Source organism: Bubalus kerabau, chromosome 16, assembly GCF_029407905.1.
Source record: "Bubalus kerabau isolate K-KA32 ecotype Philippines breed swamp buffalo chromosome 16, PCC_UOA_SB_1v2, whole genome shotgun sequence".
Lineage (NCBI taxonomy): Eukaryota > Metazoa > Chordata > Mammalia > Artiodactyla > Bovidae > Bubalus > Bubalus kerabau.
In genome coordinates, this window is record NC_073639.1 from 57,711,266 (window position 1) to 57,734,475 (window position 23,210).

General features: G+C 49.7%; 1 protein-coding gene across 1 annotated transcript; it reads right to left on the reverse strand.

Moving 5' to 3' along the window:
• Window positions 1-3,899: 3,899 nt before the first annotated feature.
• On the reverse strand, window positions 3,900-22,875 carry LOC129630115 (calcium release-activated calcium channel protein 1). Its single transcript, XM_055550459.1, has 3 exons — window positions 22,742-22,875; window positions 18,352-20,326; window positions 3,900-4,916 (listed from the first exon to the last, which is right to left on the reverse strand). Exons 2-3 carry the CDS (start codon window positions 18,649-18,651, stop codon window positions 4,311-4,313), a joined length of 906 nt encoding a protein of 301 aa, XP_055406434.1. The 5' UTR covers window positions 18,652-20,326; window positions 22,742-22,875; the 3' UTR covers window positions 3,900-4,310.
• Window positions 22,876-23,210: the final 335 nt, after the last annotated feature.

The window sequence follows — 23,210 nt, forward strand, 5'->3', positions numbered from 1 at the left end:
AAAATGGGAACCTCAGAGATCTCATGGGGGTGGGGGGAGGGTGTTGTGATGATCTTCTGGCAGATATAAAAACAACAGATAACATGAGGTTATTGAGGTGAGTTGTAAACAGATATCCACGAAAGGCTTTGCAAAATTTTGCACAACATTCCTGCAAGATAAGAGCAACTCTTACATAATGTTTATGAATAGGAGTCCTGCAGTCAGACTGCTGCAGAATGTGAATCCCAGCACTGATTTCTTAGCTGTGTGTTCTTGTGTATGTCACCCACCCTCTCTGTTCTCCAGGTTTCCTCTCGTAGGCTGGGACAATAACAGTACTTACCATCCAGAGTTAATATGGTACTGGAAGAATAGAATAAGGTGTGGTTCTAATCTGAGGGTGATTCTGCTCCCCTTCCTTCCCTGGGACATCTGGCCAAGCCTAGAGACACTTTCGGTTTTCACAACTGGCAGGGAAGAGTCTTACTGGTACCCAGTGGGTAGAGGTTGGGAACCTGCTGAACATGTTATAATATAAACACTCCACAGAATTCAACCCAACCTCACTGGTATAAAACCATGAAAGAACCCTGAAATATCAGTGTTCATAAAGCCCTAGGCAAATGCCCACCACATAGTAAAGGGCTCAGAAAAGCGTTCACTGGTTGCCTCTGGGCACACCATTAACCAGATACAGAGCCACTCACTGCCAGGCCCAGTGCTGACAGCTTTACATGAGTGCTTTCTCGTGATCCCTCAATGACCTATGAGATGTCCTGCTATTATTCATGTCATTTTAGAAGAAACTGAAGTTTAGGGAGGCTCACAAGTCACCAAATTGGAAAGTGCCTGTGCTTAAACTTAGGCCTGTCTGCTCAGTTGGGAAGAGGTGACGGTGAGAACAGTAGCAATGTGTATAGACTTTTTTTTTTTTTTTTAAGAAGAAGTAGGGTGTGTTCTTGTTTATGTATAAAATCTCTAGATGGGATCAAAATATACTGGTAACTGTGATTATCTTTGTGGAGAATTGGGAACCTGGAAACAGGAGCAACAGCAATTTTTCACTGCTGTTATTTGGAACCTATGAACATATTATCTATTCAAAACATCAAATTGAAATTAAAGACTGTTCTTTTAACTGTCCATGTTTCCCTCACAAGTTGCCTGCGTTTGAGTACCTGGAGTTTAGTTACAGAGAGATTCCAGGGAATTCCCTGCAGGTCCAGTGGTTAGGACTTGGCATTTTCAAGGCAAAAAGATTCCAGAGACATACCCAGACCAATTTAAATTGGAATCCGCAGTAGGGCAGATTCTAGTAGATTGGAAATCCTCCTTTTACAAGCCAATCTGATGATTCCTGAGTTCAGCCAAGTTAAGAAAAGAAAACCAAACACTCAGGAAAAACTCCACCCAGACCACAGGTCTCTGCAGAAGTAGGGAGGTAAGAATCTCAGAGAAGGATGGAAGAAGATGCCTAGGTTTTCTCTGGGAAGCCAGTGATTTTTCACACAGGGGTACCTGCTCCACCCTACTCAGTCCCAGTCAGAGGGCCATCTGGGGACAGAACAGCAGGTGGGTCTTGGTACATGTGATACATGACGGAGGCTAGAAGCTGCAATAGCAAAAAGAAGGGCTCCCTTCCCCACTCAGCCCACCAAACTGCTGTTGGCCACGTCCAAGTTTATACAGAAGGACAAGCGCTTAAGGAAGGCCACGCATGTGCATGCATGCGAAGTTGCTTCAGTCGTGTCCAACTCGTTGCAACCCCATGGACTGTAGCTGGCTGGGCTCCTCTGTCCATAGGATTCTCCGGGAAAGGATACTGGAGTGGGCTGTCATGCCCTCCTCTTGCAGATTCTTTACCTACTGAGTCACCTCAGAAGCCCATGTTTTCCTCCAAGAACTCTCACTTCATTCTGTCAGAGCACTTTGTTTTTGTAAAACCACTTTCTATGTCAGGGTTATGGGACAGAACAGGGCTCTCAAACTCAAAGGCCCTCTGGGGCCAGACAAGTAACATAGGAAGCTGGGCTGGTGTTATACAATAGGGAGTGGTGGGGGCTGTGGCAAATTCATTTCCTGGGAAGAAGGAGCTGCAACTCAGCTCCTGTTCATTGAGGCTCTGCAAGAAGGTAGGCCAGTAATGCCACTGCTGGATCTTCCAATTTCTTCAGCAATGTCAGAATCAGCCAATGTAAGATTTCTGGGCGTGTCTAGGCTCCAAGCCAGACTTACTTCCAGGTTTGAATTCTGCCCAATAATTACTTACCCTCTTTAGACAGCAATTTCTTGACATCTGCAAAATGGAGATAAAATTCCTGCCAAAATGTACAACCTGATCATAAAAATGAGTAAATACCAGAGAAACTAGATGGAGGTTGCATTCTACAAAACCACTGGCTTAAACTCTTCAAAAATGTTATTAAAGAGGACTAAGAAAGGCTGTTCCAAATTAAAGATGACTAAAGAGGGACTCTCTTGATGGTCCAGTGGTTGAGACTTCGCCTTCTACTGCAGGGGGTGCAGGTTCAACACCTGGTTGGGGAGCTAAGATCCCACATGCCTCAGGCACGAAAAACCAAAACATAAAACAGAAGCAATGTTGTAAAGGCGACCGAAGGGACATGACAACTCATTGCAACGCATGATCCCGGATGGAAAAATCACTGCACGAAAGGACATGATGGCGATAAGAGCAAAATTGAAAATGTTGTATCAGATAACAGTATCGCATCAATGTCAAATTTCCTGAATTTGAGCACTGAACTGTGCTTATGTAGAGGAATGTGCTTGATTTTAGAAGGAAATCTGCAACTAATGCATATGGTTCAGAGGGAAACACATATTGTCATCCTCACTATTCAGTTTTGGTATCTGCAAATCTGTCTGCTTGCTGAGGTCAAACAAGGTGACCCTCTGCCTTAGTTTCAGCTCATGCTGTAAACATCTATCCTTTTCACAGCCTATTTAGCGACCGGGGATGAGGGGACGATGGGGCCCCCCGAGCCACCTTCCCCACAGGCCTTCCCAGTTGTCCAGGGTCAGTAGTGGCGCATAGCCATGGTAGAAACGCGCCCAGTGGCGCCTGGTCACCTGTCGGGGGGCTGCCGACACATCCCCCCTGCCACCACCCACCTCCACTTGGAGAGGAGAGAGAGACGAGGGGCAGAGGGTTTTAAAAGCCCTCATATTTTGGGGGCTTTTAAAAGTTGGTGATTTCACTATTTAAAATAAACCCCAAGGGTAGCAACGAAGCACTGTCTATAGTGTTTGGAGCACAGGAAGAGTGACATGCCTTATGGGGAACATACGTGTGTGTTACAAATAAGTGACATGCTGTTGTGATAATGCATAAGTTCAATGTTATTAAGGTATCTTTAAAAAATATATTTTAAGTAAGGTGTCTTTAGAAAAAAACATGCAGCGAGTTCCCTGGTGGTCCAGTAGTTAGGACTTTGCCTTTCAATGCCCACAGAGGGTGCAGGTTCGATCCCTGGTAGGGGAGCTAAGATCCCACATACTGCCTGGCCAAAACACCAAAACAGAAGCAGTACTGTAACAAATTCAATAAAGACTTAAAAAATGGTCCATATCAACAACAACAACAACAACAAAAAAACTAAAAAAAAAAAAAAAAAAAGTGACCAGATGCTCGCAGGAACCTAACCCCTTTCTCTTAGGAACAGTGGTTCAACATTCAATTAATTCAGTGTCCTGTAACTATAAAACAGAACAACTGTGAATGATAAGAGCTGCCTACATAGACATTTCAGTTACTGCTCATGCAACTTTTTCAGATAGGGTGGAAATATCCCAAAATGTTGAATTTTTTTTTTTTTTCGCTTAGAGGCTCACCTGACTGGTCCACCGGGAGAAAGGCCAGGCAGTTCAGACCCAACAAATACAGACACAAGAGGAGGTGTCCCTTATGAGTATATTTCTGTGTTCACACACGCGCACACGCACACAACCGACGCTGAACGGAGAGGGAGGGTCAAGACGGAAAGAACGGGAGGCATCCAGGTGGTACCTGCTCGGGGGAGGAGAAGGGACAAAGGGAGCGTTTGTCCCCACTCTGGCTCCCGGTGGTGGCCTCTGAGCAGGAGGTGACCCTGGAGCTGGAAGAACAGGAAGTGCTTACTCTCTTAGAGGAAAGTTTCAAAGTGCAGTAACTTCTCTTTAAAAAAAAAAAGCCTCTTTCCTCCACTTTCTGCCCCCGCCTGACGAAAGCCCAGCCCCGTGCACACATTGTCCTTGAGACTGGGGCAGGACAAGGTCGTGGGGAAGGGCGTAAGGCCAAAGCTCTGAACTGCCCAGCCCAGGGAGGCTTAGGCATAGTGGCTACCCGGGGTCAGGGGGTGGTCCCCTCTGTGGTCTAGCTGGTCCTGCAGGCGGGCAAACTCGGCCAGTTCGTTGAGTTCCTGGAACTGTCGGTCCGTCTTATGGCTGACCAGTGAGCGGTAGAAGTGGACGGCAAAGACGATAAAGATCAGGCCGAAGGGGACCATGATGGTGGTGGAGGCGATGGCGGCGGCCTGGCCTGGGGTGATGCCGCCGGTGCTGCTGACGTTGGCGGCTGCCCCGCCGGCCGGGGGTTTGCTGGTGGGCCGCAGCTGGCCTGGCTGCTTCTTGAGGGGCAAGAACTTGACCCAGCAGAGCAGCACGACCTCGGCCAGGAAGAGCAGCGTGCCGATGACGGTGGAGAAGGCCCAGGCCAGCTCGATGTGGCGGTGCATGCGCTCGTGGGGCGACTCCTTGACTGAGTTGAGGTTGTGCACGTTGCTCACGGCCTCGATGTTGGGCAGGATGCAGGTGCTGATCATGAGCGCAAACAGGTGCACGGCCACCAGCACTGTGGTGCAGGCGCTGAAGGCGATGAGCAGCCCCGGAGGGTAGTCGTGGTCAGCGTCCAGTTGTACCTCCACCATTGCCACCTGGGGGGGAAGAGCGGGGAGAGGTGAGCTGAGTGACAAGGACGGTCACAGCTCAGAGGCTCTCCTCCCATCAGGCTCTGGGACCCTGGGTAAGTCACTCTGAGGCCTCTCTGAGCCTCAGCTTCTATTATCTGTATAACGGGGATGATAGACCCACCCACTTAGGGTTGAGAAATGGCAGAAAGTACTGATAAAGAGAAAAGGCTCAAGGCCAGGCTGCCTGGATTTGAATCCCAGTTCTGCTACTCTTGAGCTGTTGATCCTTGGGAAAGTCACTGAACCTCTCTGAGCCTCAGCATTTTTATTTGTAAAACAGGGACATCATATCAGTTCATAGGCTCATTTTAACAATTAAATGAGAGTTCCTAGTACTGGGCTTCCCTGGTGGTTCAGACGGTAAAGAATCTGCCTGCAACACAGAAGACCTAGATTTGATCCCTGAGTCGGGAAGATCCCCTGGAGGAGGAAATGGCAACCCACTCCAGTATCTTGCCTGGAGAATTTCATGGACAGAGAAGTCTGGCAGGCGACAGTCCAGAGAGTCCCAGAGATGGACACAACTGAGCAACTAACACTTTCAGTACATGACAAATACCCTCCAAATAGTAGTCACCACAAATGGTTAAAATGGTAAGTTATATGTAAATTTCACTATGACTAAAAAAAAAGTTAACATTAATGAAAAAAGGCACCCTCCCTATTGGAGCCACACTCCCATTCCCAAAGAGAGGTTTCTTCTTGTCTTGCTTCTGGGCATAAAAAGAGACGTGGGGTGAAGGGATGAAGGCCCTCCCAGGTCATACCAGGCCCTTTCTGAGAACATAGAGCACCAACTACAAAGGAATCAAGAGAGGCTTCCCAGAAGAGACGGGCTGTGACAGGGTGCTGCAGTGCAGACTGCAAGCCCTGGGGCCATCTCCTCCTCCGGCCCCAGTGCTGGGCTCAGAGCCCCACGGCTGACGTACTAGCTGCTCCCCAGTTCCTGGAGACCTGTGGATCCGGGGTTACCAGGGACATGCTCCAGGCCCCGCCACCCACCCCCTCTCATCTGGGCCTTGCAAATCACCCCCATGTAAAGAAGCCAGCTCATCAGATCTGGGCTGGGAGAAGCGGGTGGTGGGCACACTGCCAGGGGCTGCCTGCCGAGGCCAGAGACTGGGGCACAAGTGCCAATGGCAATACCATTAAGGAGAATGACCCTTTATAAAGGGTTTGCTGTGTATGTGCCAGGCTCAGAAGGGGGAGGTCTGAGGCTAAAATGTACGCACAAGCTCCATACCTGCCCTGATCCCTCCTTATTCCTGGGGAGGGAATGGGCTCCTTCCTTCCAGCTTTCTTGTCTGTAATACCTGGCACTGTCTGCTTTCATTTTTTGTACCTCCTCAGCCTTCTGAGGCCTGGAAAGGCAGTGTGGGGCAGTGGTTAGGAGCATGGGCTCTGGAGCCAGGCTACCTGCTTCAAGCCCTGACTCCTCTGCCCTTTATTAGGCTGTGTGACTCTGGCAAGTTCCTTCAACTTTTTGAGCCTCAGTTTCCTCATCTGTAAAAAAAAGAAAAAAGAAAAAAAAAAAAAGGGACTATAGGGGCAATTCCCTGGCACTCCAGGGTTAGGACTCAGCAATTTCACTGTCAAGGTTTGATCCCTGGTCAATGAACAAAGATCCTGCATGCTGCACAGCATGGCTGAACAAACAAAAAACCCAGGGACTTCCCTGGTGGTCCAGTGGCTAAGACTCCACACTCACAATGCAGGGGCACTGGGTTTGATCCCTGGTCGGGGAACTAGATTCCGAGTGCCACATGCCAACAGTCTGCATGCTGCTACTAAAGATTCCATGTGTTGCAATGAAGACTGAAGATCTCGAGCACCGCAACTAAGACCCAGTGCAGCCAAATAAATAAATATTAAAAAAAACCAAAACAGAATACTACGACATAACTCAGAGAGTTGTGAGGACTGAATTAATCCCACATCAAATCCTTGGGCTTCCCTGACAGCTCAATTGGTAAAGAATCTGCCTGCAATGCAGGAGACCCTGGTTTGATTGCCGGGTTGGGAAGATCTGCTGAAGAAGGGATACCCACTCCAGTATTCTTGGGCTTCCCTTGTGACTCAGCTGGTAAAGAATTTGCCTGCAATGTGGGAGATCTGGGTTCGACCCCTGGGTTGGGAAGATCCCCTGGAGGAGGGAAAGGCTACCCACTCCAGTATTCTGGCCTGGAGAATTCCATGGACTAATCAGTCCATGGAGTCTCTAAGAGTCGAACCGACTGCGTGACTTTCACTTCACTTCAAATCCTTAGTGCCTGGCCTAGAGTAAACCTTCAATAAAAGGAGCTTTATTAGAATTGTTGTAATTCAGTTTAAAAACTTCACTCCCAATCCCAGCATCTCTATATGAAACCCCCCTGCCTGAGCTGGATTTCTATCCCCCAACCTGAGCTAAGGACACCAAAGCCAAATTGGCAAGCCTGAGTTTTGGCTCCAGAATCACCACTGCTTCCCCCTGGGTGACCTTGGGCAAGAATCTTCCCTTTGTCTCTGACAAAGGAGGGGATGTGGCAAGATTAAGGTCACCATCTAGAGCTGATTTGGGGTCAGATACTTTGAGAATCTGGTGAAAATACTGGATATTTCTTAAGACACCCAGGTATATATAGTCATAGGACTTTTCAGACAATTTCAACAGGACTTTTGTCTTGGAATTCCCACAATTGATGGTTGTATAAACTTCTCAGCCCAGAAGTTTGTAAAATGTTTTAAGTTCACATAAATCTGGGGCAGTGCACCATGAGGATTTGGGCCATTTTTAGGATCACTGGTGGCCTAAGGCCAATGCTGAGATTTCTTAGCACTTAGGGCATCAGGGCACAGCAGGTTAAGGGCTGTACCTGGGCTCCCTGGTCTCTGTCCTCAGGCCTGACCATGCTGGAAAAGGGGGGCACCCCCAGCAGGGCATACCTCCTGCTTCCTCCCCACCCCTGGCACTTCCTCTTCCTGTTTTGGCCTGCTGCCCCGGAAGCTGAAACTGGAGAAAGGACAAACAGGAGAGCCAGCTGCTTAGCTGCTCTAGGCCCATGGGCTATTGTTTCACTCACTGGAAATGTCCAGACCCATCAGGTACATGGGGCCCAGAGCTGGGTCCCTATATGGGGAGGGGAGGGGGAACATGCCAACATATACAGTAACCAATCTGTTCCCTTAAACCTGGTATCTCCACCTCTAGAGAGCCATTAAGAGTAAACTGAGTCCTCCACTGGTAAGCTCTCAGTGCCACAGGGGTTGTTACAAGGATTCAACAGATTAATGAATAAAGCCCTTAGCATAAGACCTGGCATGCATAAATACATCTATATTACACTTAATAAAGCGTCAGTGATGGATACATGCATATGTATGGCTGAGTCACTCCGCTATACACCCGAAACTATCACAACATTGTTAATTGGCTATGTGTGTATATGTGTGTGTGTGTGTGTGTGTGCGTGTTAGTTGCTCAGTTGTGACCGACTCTGCGACCCCATGTACTGTAACCCGCCAGGCTCCTCTGTCCATGGGATTTCCCAGGTAAGAATACTGGAGTGGGTTGCCATTTCCTCCTCTGGGGGATCTTCCCGACCCATGGACTGAACTCACGTCTCCTGTGTCTCCTGCATTGGCAGGCAGATTCTTTACCACTGAGCCACCTGGGAAGCCCATCAATGATTATTAGCAACACTATTATTACGTTTTCACAAATGAGGAAACTGAAGCTCAGAGAGGTGAAGTCAGCAGTCCCAAGTGTTATTCTCCTGCTGAGTGGAGGATCTATTCTTAAGTCCACTTAGCTCTAAAGCCCGTGTGCAAAGGGGTTAACAGCACTTTCCTCACACCTGCTACTACAGACTGAATGTCTGTGAACACTCTAAATTCATATTTGAAATCCTAACCCCCAAGGTGATGCGTTAGGAGGCAGGGCCTTTGGGGTGATTAGGTCACGAGGGTGGCGCCCTTGCAATAGGATTAGCGCCCTTATAAAAGAGAACCCCCAGGGACTCCCTCACCACTCCTGCCCTGTGAGAACACAGCAAGTAGTAAGACAGTGTCTATGAACTAGCAAGTCAGTCCCTTACCAGATGCTGCATTTGTTGGCACCTTGATCTTAGACTTCTAGCCTCCTGAACGGTGAGAAATAAATATCTGTTGTTTATAAGCCACCCAGGCTGTGGTATTCTGTTTTAGCAGCCCAGACAAAGACAATCACCAAGGAGATTAAATGAGGTCTTGACATGTTTTTAACAAAGGGCCAGCCCACAGAAGGTACTCAATAAATCTCAGTTAAAAAGAAAAACACAGGGCTTAAAGTGGAAGACGAACAGCTCCTGGACGCCCTCAGCTGAGGCTGGTGAGAGCTGACCCCACATTCTGTCCCCTAGGGAGGGGGAGGGGCTCAGATGCCCCACTCTGGACCCAGTCTGCCTCTTTCTAAGGCTGTCCCTGCTAGAAACCCCGGGTAGAAGGAGAATGTGTGCCCCCAAGCACAGCTGACCACCACAGCGGGACAGGAACCACCCCTGCCACACCATTTGTCACGCCCCAGAGCCAGAACACTGCAGCTGTTGGGCACACCTGGCCAGGGGACGCTAGAACTTCCCCTGAGGTCCTAAGCTGGGAGGAGGGGGTTAGGTAGGCTGGGCAGCTCAGCGTGCGAACTGAGCTCCTTCAAGGAGGAGGATGGGCTCCAGAAGAAACCCCATCAACTGTGCTGGACCCTACAGTTCCTGGAACTTGACCACACTGGCTGGCTCTAGGTACTGTCCCCACCTGGGGGACCAAGCTCCATGTCCTGGCGCTGTGGGAAGGAATGGCTGACACAGATCAGGTCTCCTGATGAGAACTGTTCACAAGCAGAAAAATGACTGCTTTTTTCAGAATGTGTCCCACTTGGGAAATCTCCCCAAGAGTAGGGAGGGTAAAGCCAGGAGGGCCTCATGGAATCTGGCAGGCGACTCCCAGGGCCCCAGCTGAGTCCCAGAGAGATCAAATCAGATCAGATTGCAAGCAGCTTCGCAAGGTAAATATAGCCAGAGTGCTGGGCCGTTAACCCAAAATAAACAGCTCCCAGCCAGCCACGGGCCTGGTTAAACCTGGACACATGGGTTCTAAAGGGTGAGGAGGGGTGAGGGACCACCAGCCCCACGTCACCCTGGTCCGTGGACCCCCGATACCTCCCTCCTCCGCCCCCCACGGGGACATCAAACCTCACCCATGGGCTAAGAGGCACCTGTGATCCCAAGAAGGGTAGGGCCTGGCTGGCTTTGCCAGGTGTCTGCCTACCACACCCAGATGCCAACTACCTCTCCTCACTCTTGCTGGGCTCCCTGGAGACCCCCTGCCACCTGGTGCCTAGAAGGCTGGGCCCCTTGGAGGCAGCCCTCCCATGCTTGGCTCCACCCGGGTGCCCAACAGCTGGGAGATATAACTCTGCCTTCCCCAGCCTGTGCTTTTCCTGATCACTCAGGCCGCCAAGCCAGTCACCCCGGGTCACCCAGGGCCGTCTGAGCCTGCGGCCCCCACCTCAGATGCAAACCATCTATTAAGAGAGGATCGAAGGCTCCTCTAAGAGTTTACAAACTTTTCTGACCACTACAGTACAGTATTCCAAAGGTTTCCATAAATAGACACATACCCACTTATAACAGAAATAAGTTTCCCCAAACAATAATTATCTTTAAAGCATGCTAATCCAGTCTACTCTTACAACACATGACGCATGTGGCTGCTTTCTATTTCATTCGACTCTTCTTCCAATAAAAATTAAAATGCTGGTTGCGACTCACTTCTTGTCACGAGTCACTAACAGGCTGAAGCTGCAGGAGGGGGCAGAGAACAGGCCTAGTCTTCCTGTTCATCTGGCTAATTTTGAGCACCTCCGGTCTCTATCTCTCAAGTCACCTCTGTTCCAGGGCCCTCCAAGTGAGGATGGGGCCATTCATTCAATCACGGACATTTTTTTCTTTTTCCTTTGGTGGTGCTGTGAGGCTTATGGGACCTCAGTTCACTGATCAGGGATGGACCCTGCACCCTGAGTAGTTCAAGAGCCAAGTCCTAACGACTGGACTGCCAGGGAATTGCCCTTATGAACTTTTTCTGAAAACTTACTATGTGCCTGGAGGATCTTGTGGCTCTGCTGGAGACAAAGAAAGCAGGAAGACAGACGGAAGAATCCCTGCCTCAGGGAGGATGACAGGCACAGAAGGTGTAGGCAGGTATTTTCAGATGGTGATAAGCGTCCATCCACTAACGCTCCTCCACCACTGCACTTGCCAAACACGTTCTGAAGATGTAATGACACGTCCGGTTTCCTCCACTCCACTTTCCTGCTTCTCTAGCTTCCCTGCACTTCCCTTGTCCCTCTAGGGGCCTCAGGAAACGAATGTTAAAGGAATAAATGAAGGTCAGAATTGACCCAGCGTCTCTAAAGTGCCTGAAGATTATCCTATGTGATCCACTGGAAACCAGAAGACCATAGGAGAACTCTCATGACATTCCTTTTTTTAGCTCATCCTTTAAAATTTTCAATATTGTGTCTTTACTTACTTCAGTTCCCCAACCAGGGATTGAACCTGGGCCCTGGCAGTGAAAGTGCTGAGTCCTAAACACTGGACCACCAGGGAAGCTCCTATGTACCTTAAAATAATTCGTTTATTTTTTAAATTTTTATTTTTTGGCCATGCTGTGTGACTTGAGGGATCTTAGCTCCCCAACCAGGGCTCAAACCCACAACCCCTGCAGTGGAAGCGCAGGGTCTTAACCACTGGATCGCCTATGTACCTTTTAATACTCACGCTTTATTAGCACTCATATCATACATTACTATATATCTATGTACGAATACTAAGTCTAATGTTGACAATATTTTGAGTGGGGTGTGCACTCAAAATGTTGTTGGAGATCACCACCTAGACCAGGGGTGGCCAAACTGGCCTGCAATGTACTTTCTGCAAATGAAGTTCTACTATAGCACACAACACGCCCACTCACTCACCTGAGGTCGGTGGCTGCTTTCAAGCTAGAACAGAACTGAGGACAGGTTTCCCCCTGGAACGTATCTCTGAAACCATTCATGAGCTGAAATGGCCTAAACGGACGGAGCAATTACCTTAGGAGATATTTTGCTAACATATGCACAAATAAACTGGGATTAAAGCACTGGTGCTCACAGACACAGCTCAGAGCTCTGACAGCTTGATGCCGAGATGCTGAGTGTGATCCCTGGGAAAGGAGCTTGGTGGTATGTCTTACCCCTCAGGGCGCATGCTGCCTCTATAACTGCTAGCTGCAAACCAAATACTGCATGCTATTTTCGACTTTCACCATTTTTTGGTAAAAGTAAAAATTCTCTTTGGGTTTCTTTCGGGCTAGAGAAAACAGGTACAAATGCAGGTCTTCTGTAAAATCGAGGAGGTGTAAAGTGAACTTGTGAAAAGTGTGTGTGTGGGGGACACCTGTAGTTACCACTGAGACCATGTGGCCAGCAAAGCTGAAAACATTTACTTCACAGAAAAAGGTGGCCCATTATTGGGTTAGATCAACGCTCCTAAAAAGGAACGTCGAACCACGGTCTCAGAGGATTCTCCTCTGAAGAGTTTGTGGTTCTATCAGTTTGGGGCATTCCCTTCTGGGAAGCATATTAAAGGTCCCCTGAGAAGAAATTCCACCAGAGAGAAACTTGCTCTTGGTTAAATTTTCTCAGAAGTTTTAGGGCTTCCCTGGTGGTCCAGTGGGTAAGCCTCTGTGCTTCCACTGCAGGGGACGTGGGTTCAATCCCAGGTTGGGGGACTAAGATCCCCCATGCTGCACAGCCTGGCCAAGAAATTTAAAAAGTGCAAACTGTCACAGTTTTTATTAATATTATTAATTAGTTAATTTATTCATTGGCAGCACTATGTCCTTGGACTGCAAGGAGATCTAACCAGTCCATTCTAAAGGAAATCAGTCCTGAATATTCACTGGAAGGACTGATGCTGAAGCTGAAACTCCAATATTTTGGCCACCTGATGTGAAGAGCTGACTCACTGGAAAAGACCCTGATGCTGGGAAAGACTGAAGGCGGGAGGAGAAGGGGACGACAGAGGATGAGATGATTGGATGGCATCACCGACTTGATGGACATGAGTGTGAGTAAGCTCCAGGAGCTGGTGATGGACAGGGAAGCCTGGAGTGCTGCAGTCCACAGGGTCACAAAGAGTCGGACACGACTGAGCGATTGAACTGAACATGGCATGTGGGACCTTAGTTCCCTGGCCAGGGATCGAAACTGCGTCCCCAGCAGTAGAAGGGCGGAGTCTTATCCACCAGGGACGCTCCATAAACTGTCACAGTTTTATTTTTCCAAGGGAACTGCTTCCCAACACTGATTACCACAGTGTCATCTTGGGAAACCCTAGAACTCTCCTTCACCAGCCCTGGACCCAGAAACCAGCAGAGCTTAACACAGACCCTGGCTGAAAACCCCAGACACGTGCACAGGCACTTGTGAAGTTTTCCAAAAGGCTTCTCAGCTAGGCAGGGAGTGCCTTTCCCTTGGGGCATTTAACAAAATTCCATTTATACCGACTCAGCGTACAGAAGGATCCATCTGTAAGACTTCGAAGACCCAGTTTTCAGCCAGCTACATGGGACATGGCGAGAGGGTGATTGAGTGGAAAAGGCTCAAAGTCAGACAGACCATGGCTTGAAATCTACTAGCTGGATGATCGCAACCTCAGTGAGCCTTTTAGTTTCCTCACCTACAGTACATACCCTTAAGGACTGTTCTGAGGATTAAAAAATGAATGGGAAAAAAAAAGGTCCAGGCTCATGCCTGGTGTTCAGTAAATAGTAACATCATCAACATTATTCAAGAATTCATCATGGGACTTCCCTGGTGGTCTAGCGGTTAAGAATCAGCCTTCCAATGCAGGAGACTTGGGTTTAATCCCTGGTCAGGGAACTGAGACCCCACATGGTGTACTGCAACTAAGACCCAACTCAGCCAAAAATAAATAAATGAATAAACATATTAAAAAAAATTCATCATGGAACTCTTTTGCTCTAAAATCTTCCCTGGCTCCCCACTGCCTATATCAGAAGGCCTTGCACTGTCTAGACTGGAAAGATTCACCTTCCTCTACTATCCCCGGACATGGCTTCAACTCCAGCCACACCAGACTCTCTGCCTTTCCTTCCCTAAGACCTTATCATTTCTCATCCTTGTAACTTTGCTCCTGATGCCTCCTCTGATAGAGGGTTCTTTCTCAGCTCTACTCCACCACCCTTAAGGCTTAGCTGGAATCACATTCTTCTAAACCAGTTAACTCTCATAAAAGCAGTCCTAGGAATTTCCTAGCAGTTTCAGTGTCGTGGGCCTGGAGTTCAATCCCTGGTCAGGAAACTAGGATTCTGCATACTGCTTGGCCAAAAAAAAGTAGTCTCAACGTTGTGGGAACAAGGGTGAGCGAGTTTCCGTCACACCTGTACCACGTGTATTTTAAGTGCTTTGCAGATACAAATGAACCGTCACACTGACCCACTGAGGTTGGTTATTGCTATTACTCCCATTTCACAGCTGAGGAAACAGGCCCGGGGACATTAAGCAACTTCCCCAGCATCTCACAGTTCTAAGTGGCAGAGCGGGGACCTGGATCCCACTCAAGCAGTCTGGCTCCAGGGTCCCTGTTCTTTACTTCACTCTACAATACTCAAGCCTCCCAACTCAGTCCTTCCATCGTTCTCTGGTGCTTCCTCTCCCGCAGCAGTGGGGCCACACCAGTCACAGGGTCTGGAAGCTTCCCAGCCAGGTAACCTCAGACAAGTCATTCACTGGGCAGTTACCCTCACTCCCCATTCTGAAGCTCACAAGAAACAGTTCAAGAAGAGTACTTAGCAGGTGTCAACCTATTCCAAGATCCCAATCAACAGTGGTAATATTTAGCACCATGAGCAGTAATACTAATTTCTTACTCATCTCCATGCCCCCTGAACTCCCAACATGTCACAGAGGCTCAATAACATCTTATGATTTGAGCCCTTCCTTCCAACTCATTTTCAGAGAAATGCCAAGCTGCTTCTGAACCCGCTCTGGAACCTGGGAACAAAAGGGTGCTGGCAAGCAGAGAACTTGAGGAGGCAGATAATCCAAAAATAATTGATCCCAGGTCATGGAAAGCATTTTGTTTATGGCAACAGGCTGCCCTTCCCAATTATCTTCTGCTTAGGCTAACGTTACAGGCTGCCCTCCCCAGGAAACCAAGATTGCTGTGTGTGCGCATGTGCGCTCCCCAGAGTCCCCAGGGGACAGGGTCAGGCCGAGGCTGGCTGCTTCTTGCTGAGAGGTAAACTGAGGCAGGGGTGGCCTGAATCACAGCACCCTAGGCTCAAGAAGCACCTGCAGGCTGCTGATCCTCTGCTACATCCTGGGCCCTTGGTTTTGGAGTCTGGATGCTGAACCCAGACAAGGTGTGCTATTTCCAGAAGCTCCATCAGGAGTGGGATGCTTGTCTGTAGACCAGAGAGGGCCCACCTAAGGGTCCATCATCAGATCCTGACAATTCCTCAACCCTTTGTGGGTCCAAGCAAACCTTGTAATGACTCTTCATGCAAGTCCATGGAGAAGCAGGATATGTGTTTCCTTTGTACACATGAGAAAACTGCCCCCAAAGAGTAAAGGCACTTGCCTGAGGTCCCATTGCCTATCTCCCCAGCACATTAGGGCAGCTGTTCAGGCCTTTCTGCCCAGGAAAGGGGAGTCTCTCCATGCCCTCCAGGCTCCTCGGAGACCTTCCCTCAATTTCACCTTGTGTGCGGCTGAGACTGGCAACCTCACCAACTCTCTGCCCCTTGGAAATCAAAGGTCACATCATATCACTTCTTCTGGGTTTCCCAGTCTCTCAGAAGGAAGCCCTCTGGGGGCAGGAAGTTGGTTGTGCTGACTCACAGGCCAAGGGAGAGTAGTCCAGGAAACCTGCTCACTCCGTTTCCATGGCACCTGGCTGCATGGCACCCCTTCCTCTCTGAGGCTCATTCACAAGGCTGGGTGCCTGTGGTGGGGGCGGGGTGCAGGCGGACCTGCCCTGTTGAGCCCTTCTCTCTACCTCAACCCCATTTCTCCCCCTTGTTTGCAGACTCACGGCAAATGCAGTTACTCTCTTGTTAAGTGCCTTCCCAGAATGGAAGTGGGCACGGGATTCAGCCTTCCCTGCTGGCAGAACTTGGGGGATTTCATCACTGGAGCCAGGAAGCCTTCTCCACCCCAGTTGGGTAGCATAAAGGTCCCCAAGAGACAGTCTGGTTGAGTCAAGGCCCACCAAGTGCCACCGACTGCCCCTGCAGCCTGACTTCCCCACACTGTTTTTAGCAAGAGGAAGAGGGAGGTGACATCTGATCAGAAGGCCCGGCTTCTAAGAGACTACTCAAGAAGGCAGAAAAGCTTCACCTGTTGCCTCCTCACTGCTCCTGGCATGGGAAGGGGCCTGGGCAGCTATGAATTTACCACCCCAAGAAAAACGGGAACAGGTACCCCACCATCTGAAACAATTCACTGCTGTGACGAGCTGACAGCTGCTGGCGTCACTCCCTTCCCCCTAACTGTAACATTTTATTTTGCTCAAGAGAAGTTTTTCTGCTCTATTTCTCATTCCCTACAAGGCCTGGTCCTAAGAGGTCCCTGGCAGGACGGGGCTCAAAGCTCCATACACCACAAACTGCATAAGTGTCCAAGAGAGTTCTGCATATCAGCCAACCTGGGTTCAAATTCTGCTCCAGCAAGAGAGCTGTGTGGCCTTGGGAAGGTCCCACTCCAAAATTACCTCCAAGCGCAGTGGAGGACTTAGTGCGTCAGTTAGGGCATCTACACAGTGCAAAGTACCTGGTGGGTGCTTGGCTAAGTGTCAGCTGTTCTTAGGATTTGGGGCTGATGGAAGAGAATCCTTTCCTGTAGACCTAAACTAAAAACTAGAGTGACACTTCTTACAAACACACACATTTTATCCTTCCCTCTCAAAAGCTTCCTTGATTAAATTTTTTCAATGAAAAAATTATTTATTTATTTGGCTGCGCCACATCTTAGTTGTGGCACATGCACTCTTAGTTGCAGCATGTGGGATCCCTGACCAGGGATCAAACCTGGGGCCCCTGCATTGGGAGAGTGGAGTCTTAGCCACTGGACCATCAGGGAAGTCCTCGATTAAATGCTTAAATTCAGAGAAGCTCCTGAGAAGCAGCCTTCATTCACCAATTGAGGAATCAATCAAGGCCTACAGAGGGATTTGTCCAAGGTTGCACAGGCAGCAAGGGCAGACTCAGGAAAGTGCGTCCCCTACCTCAGACAGCTGGTCTTGCCACCATGGCCCTGGGTGCTCTGGGCCTGCTTAGGGCTTCTAAAAAGTTCTCACTCCTTGCATCATCCACGAGTTTGTGGAGCCCAGGGAGAGTCCCAGACACACTCCCTTTCCAAGAAAACTCAAAGGGTGCAGCCACTCCCTCCCCCAAGGTCAAGAGCTTAGCTCACTCACCAGTGAGGCAAGAGTGCTCTGCGCTAAAAACCTTGGGGGGTGGGGGCGGGGCAGACCCCATCCATGCAGGCTGAAGTCAGGACTTGTTCTGTAGCTGTTCTGGGAGACTTCAGGATTCCCAGCCTGAAGGCATCCTCTCAGCCACTTCTCAGCCCAACATGCAGCCTCACCTACCCCACCCCCCAGAGGCTGGTTCTCACTCCGACCCAGCACACAAGGAGGTGGGGGTGGGGTGGGGGCGGAGGGGGGAAACTAAGCCTACCCCCAACATCAAGAAAGAACCCATTCAACGGGAACATGTCCCACCCTCCTCCCCCACACCCAGTGACTCAGTGACAAGTTTCTGGAGCAGAAACTGAGGGTGGGGAGTGGTTGTCAAACCCCCAGGCTGAGGCCCTCGGAAAATACAATAGGAGAAAGCGTATCAGGAAATCCCCTCTACTAGATAATAAAGGAAGCTGGCCAATTTCTTCTGGCCTCAAGTGTGGGGGCACTAGGGAGATGGCTCAGGGGTCTTTCTCCTCCCAACCTCCTGACACCTGCTCCCAAAGAGATCAGACTACTTATGTCAGTTTCCCTTCCACTTCAACATGCCTGGGACTCACATCTACGTCGAGCATCCTGCTGTTTCTCCCTCCTCGCCACATCAAGCTTGCCCATCTGAGCCCCCCAACCCTGGACATTTGTATGATACCCAACCTCCCACTACGGGTGTCACTTGTCCACCTCTCATGTCCAGCATCTCTGGTACTCCCAGCGTCCACGACAGCTTTCTCCCAGCTCTTCCCTTCACCCCCAGACCCTCTAGCCCTCCTAGCCAGCTCCCCTGTGCGCCCCGTCGGGGCTGTGGGAGGCAGCGGCCAGGACCTGAGAGGGGGCAGGGCAGGGCGGCCCGAGCTCACCATGGCGAAGCCGGAGAGCAGAGCCGAAGTCCGGCTGGAGGCTTTGAGCTTGGCGCGGCTCAAGTAGAGTTTGCGCCAGGACAGCGCCTGCATCGAGTGCTCGTTGAGGCTCATCACCTCGGAGTAACTTTGGCCGATCCAGTCCGGGTAGGTGACGGCGGGCGGCGGCGGCGGCGACCCCGGGGGCTCCCCGTCCCCGCTGCGGCGGCGGCTCCGGCGGCTGCCGCTGGTGCTGTTGCCGCCGCTGAGGGGAAGCTCGGGGCTGTTGCTGCTCGGGGGCGGGGCGGGCTCCGGATGCATGGAGCACGCTGCAAAGGCGCGGGCCGGCCCGGGCGCCTGCTAGGGCAGCGGCCCCCACCCCGCGCCGCACCTCCGCCTCCGCTTGAGGAAGCCGCCGCCTGGCCCCAGCGCGGGTCCGGCCTCAGCCGGCCGGCCGCCAAAAGCAAGTAGCTCGAAGAAGCGACTACAGCACAAACTTACAGGCCAGCCGTGGCGCTTGCAAAAGCCCGGGGCGGCAGAGACAAGAGCCTGCTCTCAAGCAAGCGTCCCGGATCCCCGGGCCCGGACCCTCGGCGAGCGACACGATTGGCCGCCGTCCGGGCTAATTTGCATGCTCCCCGCCCATCGGGGGGTGGGCGTGGTCAGCGTAAGTCATGTGATTCGTCTCTTCAGACGGTACCGCCTACAGTCCCTGGCCAGGCACCGTCAGCGCCCGCGCCTCTTCCTGGAAGCGCTTCAGCCCCCGGGCCTCTCTCTGTTCCTGCTGCCGGCACCTCCCATCTCCGCAGCTGCTTTTATGGCCCTTCTCCCAGAGCTCAGACTCCTGGGTCGGGCCACCTGAATTCACCTCTGGTCGCCTCCTGAAGCCCGTTTCCTCCTTGGAATAAGGTGACTTAGGATCTGCAGGAAACAGCAAACTGTGATGTAGATAGAGTTCATTCATTCTGTGTATTGAGCGCCTCAGTTCAGTTCAGTTCAGTTCAGTCGCTCAGTCGTGTCCGACTCTTTGCGACTCCATGGACTGCAGCACGCCAGCCCTGTCCATCACCAACTCCTGGAGTTTACTCAAACTCATGACCATTGAGTCGGTGATGCCATCCAACCATCTCATCCGCTGTCGTCCCCTTCTCCTCCCGCCTTCAATCCTTCCCAGCATCAGGGTCTTTTCAGATGAGTCCGTTCTTCGCATCAGGTGGCCAAAGTGAGCGACTCCTGGGTGCCATCACTGTTCTGGGCACTGAGGGTCGGGTGGTGAATCAAATGGACAAAATCCCCTGCCTTCGTGAAGCTTACATTCTAGTCTAGTAGCAGGGACACGCAAACACCAAGGAGTAAGTTATAATAGTTTAGAAGGTATAAGAGTATAGAAAAGTAAAGCAGATCAAAAAGAAAGAAAAGAAAGATAAAGCCAGAGAAAGGGGGCACAGGTAGTGTGCAATGGCTTTTTTTTTTTTTCAGGGCTGAGATTTGTGGTATGTTTTGTCCAGTTCGTTCATTTACAGTTCACTATCCTCAGAAACAAGCTGGGATACAGGATAAGAAGCCCGTTCAGTAAGTTTACTGTGCACCGATTAAGCGTTAGGCTGAGGGATTCCAAGAAAATAGTAACTTTCACGGAATCTTACAAATTAGTGAAGAGAATAGGCAGTCAACGAACAAAATAAGTTCACATTTTTCTGACTTGGTCACTTTTGAGCTGAGACCTGAACCAGCAATGCAAAGAAGCAGGGACCTGCTTTCCTGGGGCGGAAGGGAATAGCAGATACAAAGACTCTGAAGCAACAATATCTGCCTGTTGGAACATTAGGAGGCCAATTTAGCTACAGAATAATAGAGGGGAGAGGTGAAGTGAGGCTAGAGTACTGAGGTAAGAACTGTTCCCTAGGGTATCAGCTCCAGGAGGGCAGGGACCGTCGCTGTCGGTTTCACAACTCTAGCATCTAGAGGGTTGCTTGGCACACTGCTCAGTAAATATCTGTTGAATGAATAAGTGTGGGAGAGACAAAAATGAGTGAAACTTATAATTATCCCAGAGTCAAGTCACAAGCATGCAGCATTCCAGGTCAGCTATGTGAAATTTAACTCTTGTCACCACTAGAGGGCACCCCTCCATTCAGCCACATTATGGGATAGACCTGAAGGCCCCCTCCCAAAAGCCTCTGGAATTCTTCCAGAGACCTTTCTCTGTTTTTTATGAAGACCAGGGAACTTGGAATTTGAAATCTCATCCCACTGGGCTTGTTTCTTTGCTGGCCTTTGTACTTGTCACTTCTTTCACTTACCATCTGTGTCTCAGCTCAAATATCACCTCCAAAGAGGGCCCTTCCTTTTCTAAAGTAGGCCCTGTTTCATGTTATGTCACCTCACCCTGTTTTATTTCCCTGATAGTTCTGATCACTACAGTATCTGAAATCACCTAGTTTATTTATGTACTGACCTGTTTGTGCCCCCGACCTCAACAAATGAGTGTGCGTTCAGTTGCTCAGTTGTATCTGACTCTTTGTGACACCATGAATTATAGACTCCTCTGTCCATGAAATTTTCCAGGCAAGAATACTGAGGTGGGTTACCGTGCCCTCCTCCAGGGGATCTTCCCAACCCAGGGATCAAACCTGCATCTGTTGTGTCTCCTGCATTGGCAGGTGGGTACTGGTTCCAAATTGGGGAAGGAGTACGTCAGGGCTGTATATTGTCACCCTGCTTATTTAACTTATATGCAGAGTACATCATGAAAAGTGTTGGACTGGATGAAGCACAAGCTGGAATCAAGACTGCCAGGAGAAATATCAATAACCTCAGATATGCAGATGACACCACCCTTATGGCAGGAAGTGAAGAAGAACTAAAAAGCCTCTTGACGAAAGTGAAAGAGGGGAGTGAAAAAGTTGGCTTAAAACTCAACAGTCAGAAAACTAAGATCATGGCATCTGGTCCCATCACTTCATGGCAAATAGATGGGGAAACAATGAGAGATGAAACAATGAGAGATGGGAAAGAGTGACAGACTTTATTTTTGGGGTCTCCAAAATCACTGCAGATGGTGACTGCAGGCATGAAATTAAAAGATGATTGCTCCTTGGAAGAAAAGCTATGACCAACCTAGACAGCATATTAAAAAGCAGAGACATTACTTTGCCAACAAATGTCCGTCTAGTCAAAGCTATGGTTTTTCCAGTAGTCATGTATGGATGTGAGAGTTGGACTATAATGAAAGCTGAGCGCCGAAGAATCGATGCTTTTGAACTGTGGTGTTGGAGAAGACTCTTGAGAATCCCTTGGACAGCAAGGAGATCCAACCAGTTGGTCCTAAAGGAAATCAGTCCTGAATATTCATTGGAAGGACTGATGCTGAAGCTGAAACTCCAATATTTTGGCCACCTGATGCGAAGAACTGACTCATTTGAAAAGACCCTAATGCTGGGAAAGATTGAAGGCAGGAGAAGGGGAAGACAGAGGACGAGATGGTTGGGTGGCATCACTGACTCAATGGACATGACTTTGAGTAAGCTCCAGGAGTTGCTGATGCACAGGGAAGCCTGGGGTGCTGCAGTCCATGGGGTTGCAAAGAGTTGGACATGACTGAGCGACTGAACTGAATCGAACCATCTGGGAAGCTATCTGAGAGCAAAGTTCTTCTCTCTTTAAATTACTTCCTTATCACCCATGGCCTCTCACAGGAACTGGCACAACAGAGATTCCCAAGAGGAACAGGTTTAATGAAAAAGATAATGAGATGGTCTTGGTTCTAAGAGGCCCCCTCCCTCAGTTTTACAGGCCCCCTGGGGCCTGAGTGGGACCAGCAGGTCTGGAAGAGAAGAACCTTGAAGCAGGGAAGGAAGATTTGCTGACTAAGAAGGAACCAAAGGACTTGTCAGTGGCAGGTCGGCCGGGGGCTTTGGGGTAGGGATGGGGCCAGGTCTCCCACTCTAATTCTATGGAGTTTGAATCCCAGCGCCACATGCACAGAGCAAAAGAGAAGGAAAAAAAAAATACTATCAAGACTTGGGTTGGTGGGTGGATGGGGTGGGCATCTGGGAAAACCCTGCTTCCTGTTTTAGAATCTTAGAGCCCTGAAGGGTCAGTGGTTAATCAATTTACTCCCAAGTGGGCTGGTGGTAAAGAACCCACCTGCCAATACTGGAGACATAAGAGATGCAGATTCGATCCCTAGGTTGGGAAGATCCCCTGAAGAAGGAAATGGCGACCCACTCCAGTATTCTTGCCATGGACAGAGGAGCCAGCAGGCTACAGTCCATGGGATCACAAACAGTCAGACATGACTGAAGCGACTGAGCTCACAGCACATTAGAGCTAGTTGGGTCCATAAGATGCACCCCATTCCAAACCCCTCCTTAATAGCAACTGATGCCCCAGAGAGAAAGCACCTTACCAAAGTACACCAAAGAAGCCAGTGGAGAATCCGACTTGGAACCCGGGCTGCCCATCCCAGCAGTGCCTCCAAGGACTATGTGTGGCTCCATCTAGTGGCTAGGGTATGTGGGTGTGTGCTCAGCCTTTTGGACTTTGATCTGCAACAGCCAAACAGAATTTTTCAATCAACTCTGTGTATGTAGGTATAGAGATCCAAGGGACTACTGCAACCTGCTTCACCACTGTGGCCAATGGATGGATATAGCCCAGGGCTGGCCAAAGATGGTATGAGCTGCCTTGGGAGGCAGCAAACTCCCACATGGCATGGGGTAAAAAATAAAATAGCACTTAAACAGTACTTACCAATGACAGGGAACAACAGACTGGTTCCAAATAGGAAAAGGAGTACGTCAAGGCTGTGTATTGTCACCCTGCTTACTTAACTTATATGCAGAGTACATCATGAGAAACGCTGTACTGGATGAAGT